Source organism: Alexandromys fortis, unplaced genomic scaffold (genome assembly GCF_014885135.2).
Source record: "Alexandromys fortis isolate MF-2015 unplaced genomic scaffold, M_Fortis_MF-2015_v1.1 scaffold_229, whole genome shotgun sequence".
Classification (NCBI taxonomy): Eukaryota; Metazoa; Chordata; class Mammalia; order Rodentia; family Cricetidae; genus Alexandromys; species Alexandromys fortis.
Genome location: NW_026068122.1, coordinates 819,873 through 837,925, shown reverse-complemented (window position 1 = coordinate 837,925; position 18,053 = coordinate 819,873). Strand labels below are relative to the sequence as shown.

The window sequence follows — 18,053 nt, the reverse complement described above, 5'->3', positions numbered from 1 at the left end:
GTGAAGAAAGAAGCAAATGGATCACCATAGAGTGGTGGTTCTCCACCTTGCTAATGCTGTGAGCTTTAATACAGTTGTTCATGTTGTGGTGACCCCAACCACAAAATTATTTTCATTGCCGCTTCATAATTGTATTTGACTATGGTTATGGATTGTAATGTAAATACTTCTAGAGATGGAGAGCTGCCAAAGGGGTCACAACCCACAGGTTGAGAACTACTGTCTTAGAGCTACTCACCTCACCTGAAAGATAAAATGGGAGTTGCATTTCTAGCCTGCCAGCATCTATACTGTGTGACTATGTGGCATAGACTTCAATCCAATGAAGTCAGTTGAGCCAGAATTTTCATTTGAACAAGGACAGAGGGATGAGTCCAACTATCTTAACTTACTCTCTACAGGTACCGCTTCTTTCCATTGGTCACTGGGGTTGTTCTGGTCCTCTCTGGAGTCTGTCACACCTTAATTATAAGTGACTTGAAATGCAAAAATCTCTCTCTCAAGAAGTAGTTCAGTGATTCACAGTATCTCCAAATTTAATAGGATGGGTTTGTTTGTTTGTTTGTTTGTTTGTAACCACTGATCACATAAAAAGTAAAGAAAGTAAAGGCTCAGAAGACAGAAAGAATGAACACATGATTTATGTACTGAGAAAATAAACCCATTGCAAGTAATCCTCTTACTGCTTTCACTTTCTGAAAGCAATTTTGGTTGAAATTTTCAGGTGTGCTTTGTTTGGATCTGGTTTCCATTAATATTAATACTGGGCCTTGAAGTAATAGTCAAGGCATTCATAGGAAAGGAAAACATGGGAAAGTTTGCTATGAAATCAAATGTCATTTCCCTCTTCCATTACCTGCACAACACTCCCCATGAAGGATGCAACCACAGCCATGGAGGTACACAAGATACCAAACAAGAGACCTGAAAGAAAGAAATCATACAATGATACACTTCCTTGAGGTCACCCCTGAGCACCCAGCACTACATCCTATTGAAGGACTGAAGAAGGAAAACGATCTGCACACAGAAATCACAGTGTCTACTCAGTACTTCAGTAACGCTTCCTCAGGGCAAATGGAGTTCAGGATCTAAAGATTTCTCTCTAGCATTCCAGAAGTCTGTCAAGTGAAATAACATGAATGTGGAAAGGGTCCAAGCAAATACAAACTAATTATGTGGGTGCTAGTTCCAGGTCAGTCACTCACTAGGAATAAGCTGAAGGAGAAGCTACTGGACTCTGAGATACAGACAGATTGTCACCTTTTACTTGGTGAATCAACATAAATACATTCGGGTTCACAGCTCAAAAACCTGAAATCTTTTCTGGTTTTCTTTTTGGTGTTTTATCCACAACATCTTTATAGCCATAGTAATGCTATAGTATTATTACAGTTAACAATAGATTTGCTTATTTAGCAACATAGGGATGTATTTGTTTTTACATCACAAGGAACTTCAGGTACCACTCTCTTCTGGTATCACAGAAGGTTGACATTTAAATCATTGTATTATTCTAATGACTTTTAAAGAAGCTATTCTCTTTTTAAAAAATAATTATTGTTTTTACACATTTCTATTTTTAAAAAAAAGTCCTAAGAGTACGTTCCTATAATAACTTATTAACAAAATAAGAAAGAGAAAGAGACAGAGTCAGAGATAGTAGCAGATACAGTGACAGTTTTAATTTTAGCATTCTTAGTCCGTGTGATCACTGGTTTTAATAGTCAATTTGACAAAATCTAGAATCACGTAGAATGGAATTTCAATGAGGTATATTCTAGATCAAGTTGACCCCTAGCATGTCTGTCAAGGAGTATGCTAACTGCATTAATTGAGGTGGGAACCTCTTCCTACCACACACATACACACACACACGCACGCACACACACACACACACACACACACACACACACACACTATGGGTAGCTCCAATCTCTGAATAGGAAATCCTAACTTATATGAAATGAACAAATAAGCTGGTGTATATATTCACTCTCTTTGCTCTTGGCTACAGAAACAGCTAGCTATTTCCAGCTCCTGCTACCTTGACATCCCTGCAATGAAGGACAGTAAACTGAGCTAAAATGAAGCCTTTCCCTTCTAAGTTGTGCTTGTTATGTAGTTTATCCCAGAAAGGGGATGACACTAAGACGAAAGCGATCCATCCCAGCTCCTTATGTGACTCCAGGCTCAGTTTTAATGTATTCTTACTATAGGTTGGACATGTCACCAGTCACCGGGGTTATAAAGTGAGAACTTTATTCTTGGCCCAAAGAGTTCACATTCTCAGAAGGGGCTACACTAAATGAATCAAAACATTCTCCAAAATTGATTCCTCAAGAATGGTACTTGTAGACTTTGTCAGTGCCTCATCAGATCCAATGATGAGACTACACAGTTGCAGAAGTAACGTCTTCCTCATTCATACTTTTCCATGAGTATCTGCTAGCATCTGGGGATTGCACTGGCAACACTACCCATTCACCCTCTGGATCTCTAAATCATGTAGTGAAAAAGATCCACAGACTTCATCTAGTCAGCCAGTGTGATTATATTTAGCTAATTTTGTTCAAGGATAAATAAAAGGAAAAAGTATTAAATCATCCGACTGAGCTTACATGAGGCCACAAAGTGTAATGAATATAATGAATATTTCTGGATATAGTAATCTACCAAATAATCATGAAAATATCACTTAAAAACTTTACTACCAAGAGTACATAGGCTCATTTAAACAAACAAATATGAGTATAAAGAAAAATCATATTCAATTAAAACAACTCACAGACACACAAGATCCAGGACCACTTAGTTTTTATGAAATGAATTTAGATGCAATACCAAAGCATCTCAAGTAATTTTAAAACCTTGAGAGTTGACAAATACATCTACTGAAGAATAATGAGTACATTTCTTAAAAGAATTTTACAAGACTACTACTAATTATCTCACACTGAGGCAGCCTAGGGATAAACACTGATGAACAGTAGTTGACACCCCAAATCCACAGTTTTGTTTTCTTACATTCACCTAAGCATGACTGAAGTGTAGGGAAAATAAAAATTGTACCTGTACTGAACATATACAGACTTTACAAAATCTGGGTCACTGTGAAACTCCATTTATATGAAATTCTAGAAAAGTTAAAAATCTACATTAGAAAAAGAAATTCTGGCAGTTTCTTTTCTCTGGAGGAAGCTGAGAATAGAGACTGGTGAGAAAAGTAATGGGAAAACTTTCTAAGTTAATGACCATGATGATATATCTTGCTAAGCAATTGAGTTTCATAGATAGATGGATGTGTTGGCTAGTTTTATGTCAACTAAACACAAGATAGAGTCACTAGATAGGAGAGAACCTCCATTGAGATAATGCCTCGATAAAAGTGGACTGTAGATAACGTGTAGGGTATTTTATTAATTAGTGATTGATGTGGGAGGGCCATGACCACTGTAGGCCCTAGATTTATAAGAATGCAGACTGAGCAAGACACAGTGAACATGCCAGTAAGCAGTATTCTTCGACTGCTTCAGTTTCTGCTTACAGATTCTTGCTTTGTTTGATTTCCTGTCCTGAGTTTCTTCTATGATGGGCTGTGAGTTGGAAGTATAAACCAAATAAAGCCTTTCTTCCCAAATTATTACTTGTCATGGTGTTTCATCATAACAATAGTAACTCTAGCTAGGACAATGAATTTGTCAAAATTCAATAAGTATGTACATAGCAGCTTAATTTTTCATCACATGAATTCTTGTATTAAAAGCCTTGAAACATATGCTAAATTCTAGCTAATAATATGCAAGCTGAAATAATTATAAAAAATGAAATGGTGTTTGCAATTTACTTTTAAGAATTGAACAGTATAATGGATTTTTGGATTAATAAAGAGCTGGATGGATATGGGAAAAAGATTAGAAGAAATTCATGGAGAAACATATATTTCTGTGAGGAGTTGATACATTGCCACATTATTGTTTTATAATAAAATGTAAGGAAAAAAACATAAGACCAAAAATAAAAATAACTATTATTAAGAGATTTTTATTTGAGGGGAGTTCAAAGTAATATTGAGAGAAACATGCATTTCAAGTATGCAGAGGAAAAAACTATGGCAAAAAGAAAAAGAAAACTTAAACATAAGGGAAATAAGCAACCAAAATGAGATGAATAAAGAAATGGATAATGAAACTACTATTTTATACACTAGTCACATGTCCATAAAAATAAATTTGTGAATCAATACGAATAGCTGTGTGTGGTCCTAGTACAATAGAAATGGACAAAAAATACAGCACATTGCTATCCAACAGAGTATGTGGTTTGTGGCCATAGGACACTGAATTTAAGATCTAATCTCATCTTGACAGCTAAGCAAAGTCAGGCCTGGTAAGTACTTGGATGAAAGAAAATATTATGAGGAAATCATATCATCCACAATATAAATAAAAAGGAAAAGGACAGGAAAACACCAGAGAGAAGGAGTCTATGGAGAAAAGAATAGGGATTTGAAGAAGAAAATTGAAAGTTGCAGACCAGATAGTGCAGGGAAATTACCTATAATTGTTAAAGAGAATTTCTTTAAAAAGAAATCTCAGGTCCATACTGGGACCAATAGAAAGTTGCCCTGAGAGTAAGATCCACCCATCAAAGGCTCTAACTTGTGAAAATGCAAATGTTTTCAAAGTTAAGATCCTGGGGTGACAATGCTTGCAAGTAACTGCCCTGCCCAGGGAAGAGTTTCCCCCAAGTCAACAGCTAAGGCACTCTAAAGTACCCAAGGGTTATGTCCAGTCAGAAAGAAGAATGAAATTGTGCCCTTTGCTAGAAGTGTATTGCTCAAAATACATGACAGATTAAAGAAAATGTCTTTATGAAGCTCATAACTGTGTACAATGACTATACACTATAAAAGTAACAAGAATATAAACAGTGAGCCAGTGGATAATATATTATGTAATCATTAAACTCCTATGTTTTCAAAGCACACATAAGAAAATGCACACTGAAGATTGCTATAGTTAAACAACCAGAAACAGAATTAAGTAGGTATCATTTAACTTAAATTTAAATTGTTTTTCTAAATTAATTGCCCTCTCTATTTTAAGCATATAAGAGAAATAATTTATTTGTACTTTAAAAGCAGCTAGCTTTGGAGCTGGAGAGATAGATGCCTATTGGTTAAGAGTACACACTACTCATGCAGAAAACTTGAGTTAATTTCCCAGGTAGCTCACAACTGCCTGCAGCTACAGTTCCAAGAGCTCTGACACCCTCTTCTGATCTCTATAGCCACTACACTCAAGTATACAAACCCCTACTCAAACATAAACATATATATGCAATAATCAGAAATAAAAAAAAGTGTAAAAAAGCAGCAAAGTTTGTAAAAATATAATTCAATGTGGTAGTTTCAGTGACTGTAATATGTAGTTTTTAATAATCAAAATCACTGAGAATATTGTTTATGTTATAATATATGCAATCATATTAATTCACTAATGTCTTCCTCCAACTACTCCTGGATTCTCTCAAAACCTCCCTCCCATCTTCAAGTGCTCTTTATTATTCTTTACCAACCTATTGAGTTTAATTAGTGCTGCCCATAAACTCATGTATGTGGGGACGTTCATTGGTGCATAATCAACCTATTCTCATAGGACCACACTCCTCAAGAAAATTGAATCTCCCTTACCTAACAACTATCAACTGTCAACCATCTATATCACACTCCAAGCTCAGAAAACAGTTTGATACGGGTCAGAAATATTATTAAAACCAGAGTTTAGGGAGAACTAGAGAAAAACAGTGTCATCTGGACCTGACAGGACCTCTGCACCCATGAGCTCATAACAACTCTAGTTGGGTGCATAAGATCAAGCCAGTCAATAGAACATTCCAGCAATGATGGGTAAGGAACAAACAAGCCCATTCCTCTAGCTAAGTGGATAATATGCCCCTTTTAATTAAACAGGGAACATTTATTCCCTTAGAGTACATTACTCAGAGTTTTGTTTCAAGAGAAAATTATTAGATAAAATGGCCAGGCATACTGAAAAGTGCACCTCCTCATGTAAAATGTCTGATAAAGTCAACTCAGTATCATCAATAGACATTGATGTGAAGATATTAGAGATACCTGAAAAGTAAGACCAGTACAAGGTGAACTAGCTAGTCATTCCTTCCTGGTACCCTTCTGGTAAGATCTTCAGAAGTGTGAGACTATAAATGTCTGTGTCTCTGCATGCATTTATGTCTATTCATGCATCCTGAAGAGCACATGCAAGATTTTGCTATTTGGCCCATTTAAAATTCACAATAAATAGCATAAGTTCTACCAACTATACCTACATAAGCCTTTACTGATCCAGGTGCTCTTCTTGTCGGAGAGATGTGGAAAACAGCTCTTGACAAAATCTTCAAAGGTTACTGTTGCTAAGGCATTGATGCTGGCAGCCACTGTGCTACAGAAAGAAAAACAAATAGGCAAACAAGAAAATAGTCTGAATTAGGAAGGATGAGTTATATGTCAGCTTTATCATTTAGGAGAGGCAAAAACACAGAGCCTTGTAAAATACACATATCAACATTTGTCCACATTCTAGAACTGAGTGACATGCATGGCAGTTAACTCACCCTTCAAATCATTATCTATGCAACTATTCTCTGAAAGAAGATAATTTTTCACATTATGATTCCCATTAATTTCCCTTGACATTATTGTTGAATAATGGAAGAATTTTTCACAAAATGAGCATGTGTATGTGATGGGAGTATCCCTCTAAGCTTGAGATGAAGCAGCAAAGTAGTGACTAACCTAACCCAGAAGTAAAATTTTCTATTAAGTAAAAAAGTCTTTATCTGTGTATTCATTTATTCACACATAAGTGATGAATTTGAAAGTCATAGTCTTAAACATAAATCAAAGAAAACCAGCCTACAACTCACAATCCCAGAGAACATAGACAACAATGAGGACCCTAAGAGAGACATACATAGATCTAATCTACATGGGAAGTAGTTAAATACAAGATCTCCTGAGTAAATCAGAAGTGTGGGGACCTTGAGGGAGGGTTAAAGGGGAGGAGAGAGGCAGGTAGGGGAGCAAAGAAAAATGTAGAGCTCAATAAAAATCAAAATTGATTAAAAAAAAGAAGAAAGTCGTAGTCCTTGCAGTCTACCTTGGAATATAGACATTCAACAACCAATTTTACAATTTACTACAGTTTGTAGGGTTACTATGAAAGGCAGGAGTAAGGTGCTGTGAAACTGGTAAGAGATGATCTCTTCATAAATAATGGTTAAGAAAGATGGGGAAGACAAGGGTGCTCTGGCCAAGCTGGTGGAAGCTATTAGGACCAATTACAATGACAGATATGACGAGATCCGCCGCCACTGGGGAGGCAACGTCCTGGGTCCTAAATCTGTGGCTCGAATTGCCAAGCTGGAAAAGGCAAAGGCCAAAGAACTTGCCACTAAACTGGGTTAAAGGTACTGCTGAGTTTTCTGTACATAAATATAATTATAAAACTTCAAAAAAAAAAGAAAGAAAGAAAGATGGGGAAGGATTCAAGAAAAGTAGGTGAAAGTCCTTGAATAATAAAGGGAAAATCACATGCATACACATTGAGGTGCGAAGATGATCAGTGCTTTCTATAGCCTGAAGCTTCCAGAGAGGCTGGAGTGTAACTAGTAAAGGAGAAAGGTGAGAGAATCCCATAAAGAAACAAAGAGCATAACCAGGTAGCAACACTGCTCTCTCTCCAACTTCACAGAGTTGTCTTGATAGACCATTGGAGCATCAGGAAGCTGGTGTTCTCTTTGTAAAAAACAGTGAAAGCTTATTTAAATTCCTCACATAGATCAAGAATCTTTTAGTTAGTCCAATAACTGAATTAACTTCAAAAGGTGAAAATTTCTCATCCAAGAGTGGTTCCTTCTAAAGAATAAAGTAGTGATTTCTGCTTCAGTTGTTAGTCATTGCTCAAAGCACATAGCTACATAAAAAGACAGGCAAATGAATATAACTAGTAGAAAAGAAGGAAAACTCAAAAATAAACACTGTAGCCTTAATAATTTAAGATAGAAATATAACAGAAAATCAAGTAGAAATAATTGAGATAAAAACACAATGTACAGAAAATTATGTAATACTAATAACCAGACTCAGCCCTAACACACAACGTTATATGTTATAGTCCTGAAAAGCACCAGCATCATTACAGATATAGACCATGAGAAGAATACAAAGGAGAGTTAATAAGATATTTAAAATCTATAGATGAGTTAAAATGAAATAAAAGCAGTAATTCAAGGCAAGAGAGGAAAGACGGCGTATTTACTAGAAAATAAAACAAATGGCTGCCGCCACTACCCACACACTGAGACAATGGGGATGTTCTATCGGAAACTCACCAAGGCCAGCTGGCCTGGGTCTGAAAAAGCCTGGGTTAAAACAGGTCTCACTGAACATAGCGGACAATGAGGACTACTGAGACCTCAAGAACAATGGCAATGGGTTTTTGAGCCTACTGCACGTATTGGCTTTGTGGGAGCCTAGGCAGTTTGGATGCTCACCTTAAGAGACCTGGATGGAGGAGGGTGGTCCTTGGACTTCCCACAGGGCAGAGAACCCTGATTGCTCTTTGGGCTGACAAGTGAGGGGGACGGGATGGGGGGAGGGGGAGGGAAAGGGGAGGCGGCGGTGGGGAAGAGACAGAAATCTTTAATAAATTAAAAAAAAATAAAATAAAATAAATGGCTGATAATTTTGAAGGGAAACATAACATGTGCTCTACTTAAGTTTTATATCACATATATAGGGTAAATGATTCAATAACTTCATTAGTATAATAAATATACTAAGCAGTATTCATAATCATATAATAGATTCCCTTACTGAATGTATTATGAACCAAAAGAAGTAATATCAAACATGATTTATAATTTCAGTATTTTAAGGATTGCTGGATAATGAGGCAGCATAATGTAGGCCCATGTTGCTGTAATCGGCTCTTTATTAGACAATGTAATGAAGTCATAAAAATCAAGTTGAAGCTCCAATGGAGACTCAATGAAGAAAAGACAGCAACATGCATTGATCATTGGAATGAGCTAGGAGCAGCTGGAAATCCAGCTTAATGTATTGACCATGTGAACTGTAACATCAAGGACACAGAGTCAGAACTGCTCAAACCCTGGGGAGCCCATTTTTTACTATGATGTTCCCCAGATACAATATATCGAACATTAGGGTTTAATGCATGCAGTTCTGAATTCTAATCTCATTTTTGGCCAGTCACCCTTTTTTATACTACTAGAATTTCAAAGTATGGTATTTTCTTCTTGATTTCTTTCAGATACCCACTACTGAGATTACCTTTGCTGTAATGGGGAGACGTTAGTCTTTTGTTTATTGCTGGAACAGTAAAAACTCTTAGGTCTTTTGTGATGGAATGTATAAACAATAACCAGGAAGTTTTAAAGTAGAGGTTAAGAATACACCTGCATCAGGCCTCCACAGTTTACTTACCATAGGTTAGTTGTCTCCCTCATGCTTATTAAATATGTTTCCTTATCTGCAAACTGATGAGAGTGTGAGTAAAGATTCTTCTTCGCATGCTGTGTGATACCAATGATCAAATAGAAATAAAACATAGCAGTAGGCCAATTGACACTCAGCAAGGGCTCAGTAGACAGCTCATCATGACTGCCATCATTCCAGTCCTCACCACTGCCACCACAACCATTGATATCTTCAGCTTGTCAGAATACTAACCTCAGAGTTCCACTAAAGGCACAAGCCACAAAAAGTCCTGGCAGCCCTGGCATAGTGTCAAAAATCTTCATGACAAAATACGGCATCAACTGAGAAAAAAAAAGCAGAGATAAAGGGAGATGGGAGAGAAGTGAGAAGGAGGTGTATTGTTATCTCTGCAATATTTAAAGTGTTGAAATATAAATCCCAGTGAAAGGAGATGCGAAACTCACTTCCCAGTATCTTCAACGTGTGAATTTTACTATCTGTTTTCTCTGAATTTATAATTAAGTTCTAAAATCCAATTCTTAACATGTGTCGTTCAGGGGATCTAGGTATGCCCAGCTTGTGGGAAAGAAGACTATATTAGACAAAATAGGGCAACTGAACATATATTGAGAGAAAAGGGCAGTGAGTGAATGCTTCTCATGAGCATACTGTCTCTGAGTTTTCACAACCACACAGCGTTCTATGCTTTCATGATACAATTGTGTTATGCTGAGAAAATATATTAGGCAGTATGAGAATAAGAATTGTTCAATTCTATTTATTTAACGTTACTTTAATTTTTATGCTTTTTGAAATATGATCTCATAGACCATGGTATCCTCTCAGATTTCCTTTGTAAACAATGTTAATCTTAAATTCCTGATCCTTCCGGCTACACATTTACATGCTATAATATAAAGTGCATGACACTGTCCTCATTTTTACTCAATTAAAGAAACATTAATAAACCTCAGATTACAAAGAAAAGGACTATAAAATATCATCAACAACCAAAGCCATGGGTTAGAGATGACTTTCTGGTTAGCCGTAGCCTGTCTTCAGACTTTGTCTTCATGAACAAAGGGAGGTGTTGTTTTTCTGCCGACTTCTGTATATTTAGAAAGCACTGTGTGATGTCACCCAGGAGCTCAAATAGGAAGCCAAAGGCTTGTGCTTGGCAAGTGAATGAAGGCCCAGGCAGAATAAAGATAACCCCAATATATTCAGTACATTCTGCTGTGAAATCAGTGGAAGTGCATACCTGGTCTGGTGCTGAAATAGCACCAGATGTCCAAGGGTCACAGTCCTTGAAGTTCGAGTACATGATCAAACCACAGAAGACAGCACACACCGCAATCATCCAGAGACCCAACAAGTTAAAGTACAAGGCACTAGAAGAGAGGACAAAGGCCAATTGGTAAGCTGTCTGCTACTTTGTCTCAGGGTAAGTTCATGACTAAAGACTAAAGGAGTTCCCTCTTTCTAGCTTTCAGGAAACATTACATTTTATAATATCACATTAAATGAGTCATTACACTATTTAGGATAATTACAAATTTGAATAGGTTAAGATTTTTTCCTTTTTAAAAAGTGGTTTGGGGGGGGGAGGTAAATGGGAGGAGGTGGAAATTTTTAATATATAAATTAATTAATTAATTAAAAAAGAGGGTTTTGCCAAATTGTAATATGTGTGATATATGACCTATTTTCTTTTATAATATTTCACATACTGATTATTCTCATTATATAACTTTAAGTGGCTTTTCCCCCTACTCAATTAATGAAACTGTCAAAAAGCCAACTTGCATTTTAATAACTTCTTCGAGGAAGATAATAATGAGATAACATAAAAATAGACAAGTATTTGTTTCAGTCACTTTGAGATGAAGGCAGATGAAAGTTAAAGTTGAGTATTTTAAAGATAATAGGAACAAACTAGAATCAAATATCTATAAAGAGAAGAATGTTTTGGTGAAATAAATAATACCTTTCTGCTTTCCTATTAATATACTTATTTAGCTTTGAAATGAGATCTCCACTTATTCCAGAAAGGTCTTAGACATCTAGGGACAAGAATCCATTCTCCTTAGACTCCTGAATTCTAAGTACAATAGGTGTTTGTCAAGTGCTCAATTATTACTTTCCCTTGTCATGTGTTGATTTTCTGCCTCCTAAAAGATTAGTAGATGTAAGTTAGTAGATGATCTTGAAAACTGAAGGTCATCTTAAACATGATTTGATGAAATTCATACTATCCTACAGTGAACTAGCACAGTTACAGTTGGATCTTTTTTCAAGGTCCTTTACTTTCATACAGGCATTTGAGTGTCAAGATTTTACTTACATTTCTAATCTCAGGGAAGACTTGAAAGTAGACATCCTTCCATTGTGCTAAAAAAATTTCATTGTGGTGAATTTCAAACTGGCCATTTTTTTTAAATGAAGATGATTCAACATTCAAATGTAAGAACACACATTTCTTTCATGGCAATATGAATGTTTTGAGATACATGAAAAAGAGTGTGTATGTATGTGTGTACACATGCTCATACTCTTCCAATTTGTGGGTATCTTTATGTTTCTGCATATACACAAAAGAATGGCTCTTCTTAAGGATTTTAATATTTAACAAATAATAAACATTTAACAAGCACAATGTTTTATTCTTGGTGCTTTATGGAAAATAATAGATGACAAAGGTATAGTTCCTAATGTACATCTCCTAATCTTTTAGGAGGCAGAAATTCAAAATGCCACAGGAGAAAGTTATAACTGGGCACATGGAAAATACAAATTGTACTAAAAACTCAGGAGTCTGAGGAGAATGGATCTTGTCTCTAGAAGGCTAAGACTGTTCTGTAATAAGTGGAGATCTTATTTCAAAACTAAATAAGTGTATTTAAAAAAGCAGAAAGGTATTATTTATTTCACCAAAAGATTCTTCTCTTTATAGGTACTTGACTCTAGTTAACCTGAAAGCAGATTTTTACTTGAATTTTAAATGCATTTTAAGATCAAAGTCGCATGCATTTTCAGTTGTTCAGCCATTTGATAAAGTTATGGGCATCACTTAATAAAGTGTGAAAGATTTATTTAATATCATTTACTTTAGTGGTATTTTCATGCATCACCAGTAGTTTGCTAGACTGCTAGAAGATGTATCTCCTCTCTTCATTTTGCGTTACAAAAAAAATATATGGTTTCCGACTTACTTAATGGTTCGACATACAAAACGGTTGAATTATTTCAAGACAATTTTATGTCTCATTTAATGAAAATAAGAAATTGTACATTGAAGTATTTTTCAATTGTGTGAAGAAATAGTCATAGTTACTAGACTTGATCCAAGAACCATAAAAAGCACCCCTGGGGGTGTAATTCCATTTTGTGTGAAATTTGTGGGGATTTTTGCTAGCTGTATAAAATAATGGAGAAATGCCTTAGGTTTTTCTCTAGAGAATGGTCTGTTCTGGAACTTTTGGTTGTACCCAGACAATCTTACTGTGCTTATTCTCATATCCCTGTAAGAACTGGAGCAAACACAGACACATAACCTTATATTTTAGAGTTCTTACATCTCTCCTTAGAAATGTTAATGATACCTGTATCTGTTAAATTGAATTAAAATGGATATCAGACCTGACTAATCCTAAAGCAAAGAGATAGCTGTAGAGGAAATTTAACTGTGATGGGTTTGCAAGTGTAAGTGAAGCTTGGTTTGTTCCATTTTTCTAAGTGTCTACATTTTGAAAAATTGAAGCTTAAGGGAAACATATGGGAGGACTGCAAACAATTTAAAGAACTAGGGCTTTTCATAAAGATGAGCAAATATGGTGGTTATATAGCTGTAATCAGTAGAGTGTGTTCTGTGCTTTACTAGTGTATCTGTCCACACGGTAAAAGTGCCATCCCTGTATTCCTTCAATGGTGCCATGGACCATATTTGAGTAGCAGCTGCCTGGCCTACCTGTTGCCATTTTTTCCCAAATAAACATTTTAAAATATCAAAACGTGTCACATTTACCTACTACCACATAAAAATTAAACTACAACTGAAGACAGCACACAATGAATGAAAAATGATCAGGGCCATCTCGTCCTGGAGACTACAAGCAGGAAATGTGATTTGCACCTTATCCCTACTCCGTGCACCTAATCTAATCTATTGCTCAGTCAATGGAGACGAACCTTAATTGAGGAAAAAGCCAATCAGGGTATGCTGGGATGGAAGTAGTCATGTTTGGCTGAAATAGTTGTTGAAAGGGCTAGAAGGATGTGGAAGAGTACCTACTATAAAAGTATGTAGACTTATGTCTAGATCTAGCACTCTGGTAAAAATCTAGACATGGACTGTACATATAACCCAAAGCTGTGAAAGACAGAGAGACTAGACTGCTAGGCTAGCTTCAGCTACAGGGAAACATCTCAAAGCATTAACACCTAGAGGGGCCTGATGGCACACACCTTTAACACAGCATTCAGGAGACAGAAGCAGGCAGATCTCTGAGTTCAAGACCGCCTGGTCTACATAGTGAGCTTTAAGACAGTTAGGGCTATGTTGAAAAACCCTATCTCAAATAAATAATTAAACTGAGATGGAGATTGATAAAGCAGGGCATCCAACATCCTCCTCTAACTTCCACACGTTAGCACTTACATCCCAAACACATATTTTTACATACACCACACTCACAGGCATACATATATACACACATAAACACAAAGACTTTGAACAGGACAAATAAGTCTCTTCCTTTATCTCATGCATCCATACATAAGTAATGACTCGCTGAGGTAAGGGATAACATAGAAATTGTTCTTAACCAACAACTTACAGCTTAGCATGCTTTTCCGTCTTGCAAGAGATGCATCTCTGGATGGTCGATTGGTTAACTCCATAGATTCCAAGCCAAGTAAAAGTTCCTCCTACTGTAATTGTCCAAAAAGTGTGCCGTCTGAGGGGGTCTACATCGAAACTGTGACACAGGAAAGATGGGATAAGAGGCATGGTTCTTTGTTGCACAGCTGTTATTTTATGGGGTCGTGTAATTAAATTTTATGAAGGGTAAAAAAGTAGCGTTGAACATACTCAACTACGTTTAGCCGGGATCCATTTCGTGAATGCTCTAACACATTGTGGAACCCACCAGCGTGATTCGATCCTTGAATGAGAACTGTTAAGAAGCCCACAATCATGACAACCATCTGAAACGCATCTGTCCACACCACTGCTTTTAAACCTCCCTGAAAGGGGGAGAATGGTATGAGTTACTGAAAATGAGGGCTATAACCCCTCCAACTCTAGACAGTCTCCCTGTTACTGATTCATACAAAACTCATCCTGACTGTAGTAACATCTTTCAAGTAACAAGTTGTGAGTTAACACATGGCGGCAAAATGGTAAGTGAAGGTGGAATGTCCCCTCTGCAATTCCATGAGTTTGTAAGTTTAATAGTAGAGTTGGAAATTAAATAATAATACAAACCTTTACTTAAAAGTGTGGGAAGGAGCAATGAAGACTAGTTACTTTTGAGAAATACAGGAATGCTATCACCTGGTCTGAGGAAGTGACAGTTAAGTTCTGAGTAATGGATAAAAATCTATGAGGTTCGGCACACAAGCTGAAGATCTGTTTGGAGAGTATGAACAAAAAAGAAGTAGAAGTCTCTGAGGAAATGAGAGAATCCTGGGAGCTGCAGATGGAAGGTGAAAATAGACCAAAAGGAGCAGATAGATTTAGATGAAACCACTTAAATAATTCCCTAAGAACAAAGAGAATCATATGATGACATTTGTTTCACAGTAGCTACTATGAATGGCAAGGCTGCAGTAGAGCATAAATTTCTAAGTTTATTCTTGTTTACCATGCCCAAGATCCACTGATTGAAGCAGGGCAGAGAAGGAAATAACTCCATGGCTTTCAGACATATTCTAGAGAATAGGATTCTCATGCTGCATGTTTCATTAAATACAGGTAAGGAAACAGTGAAAGAATTGGGAAATTACACAGGTCCATCTGGAAAACCTTAGGATTTTTATGAACCTAGTGATAGCATGTTATAAAAAAGGAGAGAGAGAGAGAGAGAGAGAGAGAGAGAGAGAGAGAGAGAGAGAGAGAGAACAATTAAGAAGAAATAAATGTCAGTTTCTACATATAGGTGGAAGAAGGTGTTTTGAGAGCAACACGGTGATTAGACAGTCAGACAAATACACCGGAGTTTCAGAAAGGCTAATCTAATGGGTAAGTTTAGTATAGATACTGGGCAAGAGGTTAAAGTAGTAATCATACCAAAGCTGCCTCTCTTTTAGTGAAGGAGGCAGGGAGAAACAGTACCCATATTCCTCCCCAAGGCTATTGAATCATCTGAGGCTAGAGGTGGGTTCTTTTATTCCTGGTTTTTTCAAAGTTTCCCAAATGATTCTAATGCAGAATTCTCGTTGGAATCATGTGTGCAGAAAGAAAGAGAAAAATAAGGGCTCACTGTAGCAATCCATGACTTGACTCTCCTGGGATCAGATTGAACATGACAAAGGCAATTAGGGAAAGATAAAATGAAGTTGCATATAAAATGTGCTTTTTCAAGTGAATAAGTGCCAGTAAAATGAAAGGAGGTGATATTTTTAACACTGAAAAATAGAATTATCATCGTTACTCCTCCAGAGTGTCAGTAACTTCTATGAAAAGTTGACACACTTATCTTTAGCTTGAGCAGAAAGAAGACACTGGAGTAACCTATCATTTATTTATAAACTATTTACTTTTTTCTATGACTGCTTACACCCATTTTCTTTCTTAAGTCTATCATATTTTTAACACACTCTAACCTATTTAGAGATTATTTTTTTTTCCATCTGGACCTGTCTTTATTGAGTGACTCAAGCCTTTTCTGATCTCGTGAGCCAAACCTTCAACTGCTACACACCTTTGCACTGGCAGCAGACTCCATCCTACTTAGGTACATGAGATCCAAGTCATAAGCCTGCTTAAACATTTAACCCTTTAACAGTTTTGTTTTGTTTCTATAGGAAGCTGGTGCCTGTAGGTAGCATTGCCATTTCTACTTAGCATGCTGGCTACTCGAGTGGTAGCTATAGAGAAAAGCCACTTAAAGGATCTGTATGCATTTTTATCTTTTTCTTTTCAATTTTCTCAGGCCCTATGTAGAAATTTGTGCCCCATGTTGGAACACCATATCTGTCAGGCTTTCTTGGACTGTGAACCAGTTCCCAAATGATGGCACAGAGGTTTCTTATAAATGCTTGCTCTTAGTTTAGGTTTGTCCCACTAGCTCTTATAGCCTAATGTATCCTGTTTCTCTTCATCTACATTTTGCCTTGGAGCTTTTTATCTCTCTCTCATTCTGTACATCCTACTTGGAGTTTGGTTGCTTGGCAGCTACCTGGCTGACTCACCCTGGATATTTCCTTCTCTTTCTTCCTTGTTCTCTTATCTCTGAAGGTTAGATGACTGCTTCTACTCATTCTGTCTACCCATCAGTCCCAACTATCCCTCTATTGCCTAACTATTGACTGTTTTCTTTTTTATTAGACCAATCAGGTACCTTAGGCAAGCAAAGCGGCACATTTTTACATTGTTAAACAAGTGCAGCATGAACAAATATAACACATTTTTACATTGTTATATAAATGCAGGATAAAAAATGTAATACCTTTTAACATAATTAAAATAATATTCTTCAACCTAAAATGTAACACATCTTCTACAACTGATGGAAAAATAATTTATCCTTTTGGTGAGCCATTGTCAGTCACCTCTTGCCTAGCTATATGGAGAAGAGATTCAGAAGAAGTGTGTTGAGGTGAGATTAGATGAAAGACTCAGATACACCTAGTGAAATAATTTCAAATCCGTGCTAACAAGCTTGTTGCCCCACAAATGGACAAAAGTATTTGATCAGACAGTCAACATGAATACATGATAGTCTTAGGCATGCAGGTTGTGCAAGAAAGAATGGAGGTGTAGAATTGGTTAAACATACTCTGAACCATTTATAGGTTTTTTTTTTCATCTGAATCTATCTTTACTGTATATCTTTCTTTTTTGACTACATGAGTAATTTGCTAAGCAATATGGCTAGGATTAAAGCCATTGCTTTTTCTGCAGTATCCACATCATTCTTTAGCTTTCTGAGAGTCTAGCTTCGTGGCAGAGATACTGGCCAGAACCCATGTTTATTGCCACAACTCTATGGAGTTTCAAGGTCCCTGCCACCACCAAGAAGCACGCTAATGTTGAGTCAGGAAGCCTCTATTAAATGATATGTGCTTGCCTCTAGCAAACAGAGCCTATCTGAGAAAATGCTGCTACCAAGAAGCTGAGCTTACCTCTGTTTCTTTTGTTTCTAGAATTACTTCCCAAGCTCTCTAAGGTTCTATGTGGATATAGTTGTCCACATTGGTGCCATTTGTTGACAGAGGTTTCTGTACCATATGGTCCCATAGCCATTCCGTCCCAAAGAAACACACAGAGGTCTACATTAATCATAAAATAGTTGGCCTATTAACT

General features: G+C 36.6%; 1 protein-coding gene across 1 annotated transcript in view; it reads right to left on the bottom strand.

Moving 5' to 3' along the window:
* Positions 1-18,053, bottom strand: part of Slc5a12 (solute carrier family 5 member 12) — a 42,927-nt gene that overhangs the window by 11,092 nt on the left and 13,782 nt on the right. The window contains exons 5-10 of the mRNA XM_050125405.1: positions 14,616-14,770; positions 14,362-14,502; positions 10,788-10,917; positions 9,779-9,867; positions 6,352-6,464; positions 857-924 (exon numbers count right to left, since the gene is read on the bottom strand). Of these exons, the coding sequence (XP_049981362.1) occupies positions 857-924; positions 6,352-6,464; positions 9,779-9,867; positions 10,788-10,917; positions 14,362-14,502; positions 14,616-14,770 (696 nt within the window). The remainder of the gene's footprint in view (positions 1-856; positions 925-6,351; positions 6,465-9,778; positions 9,868-10,787; positions 10,918-14,361; positions 14,503-14,615; positions 14,771-18,053) is intronic.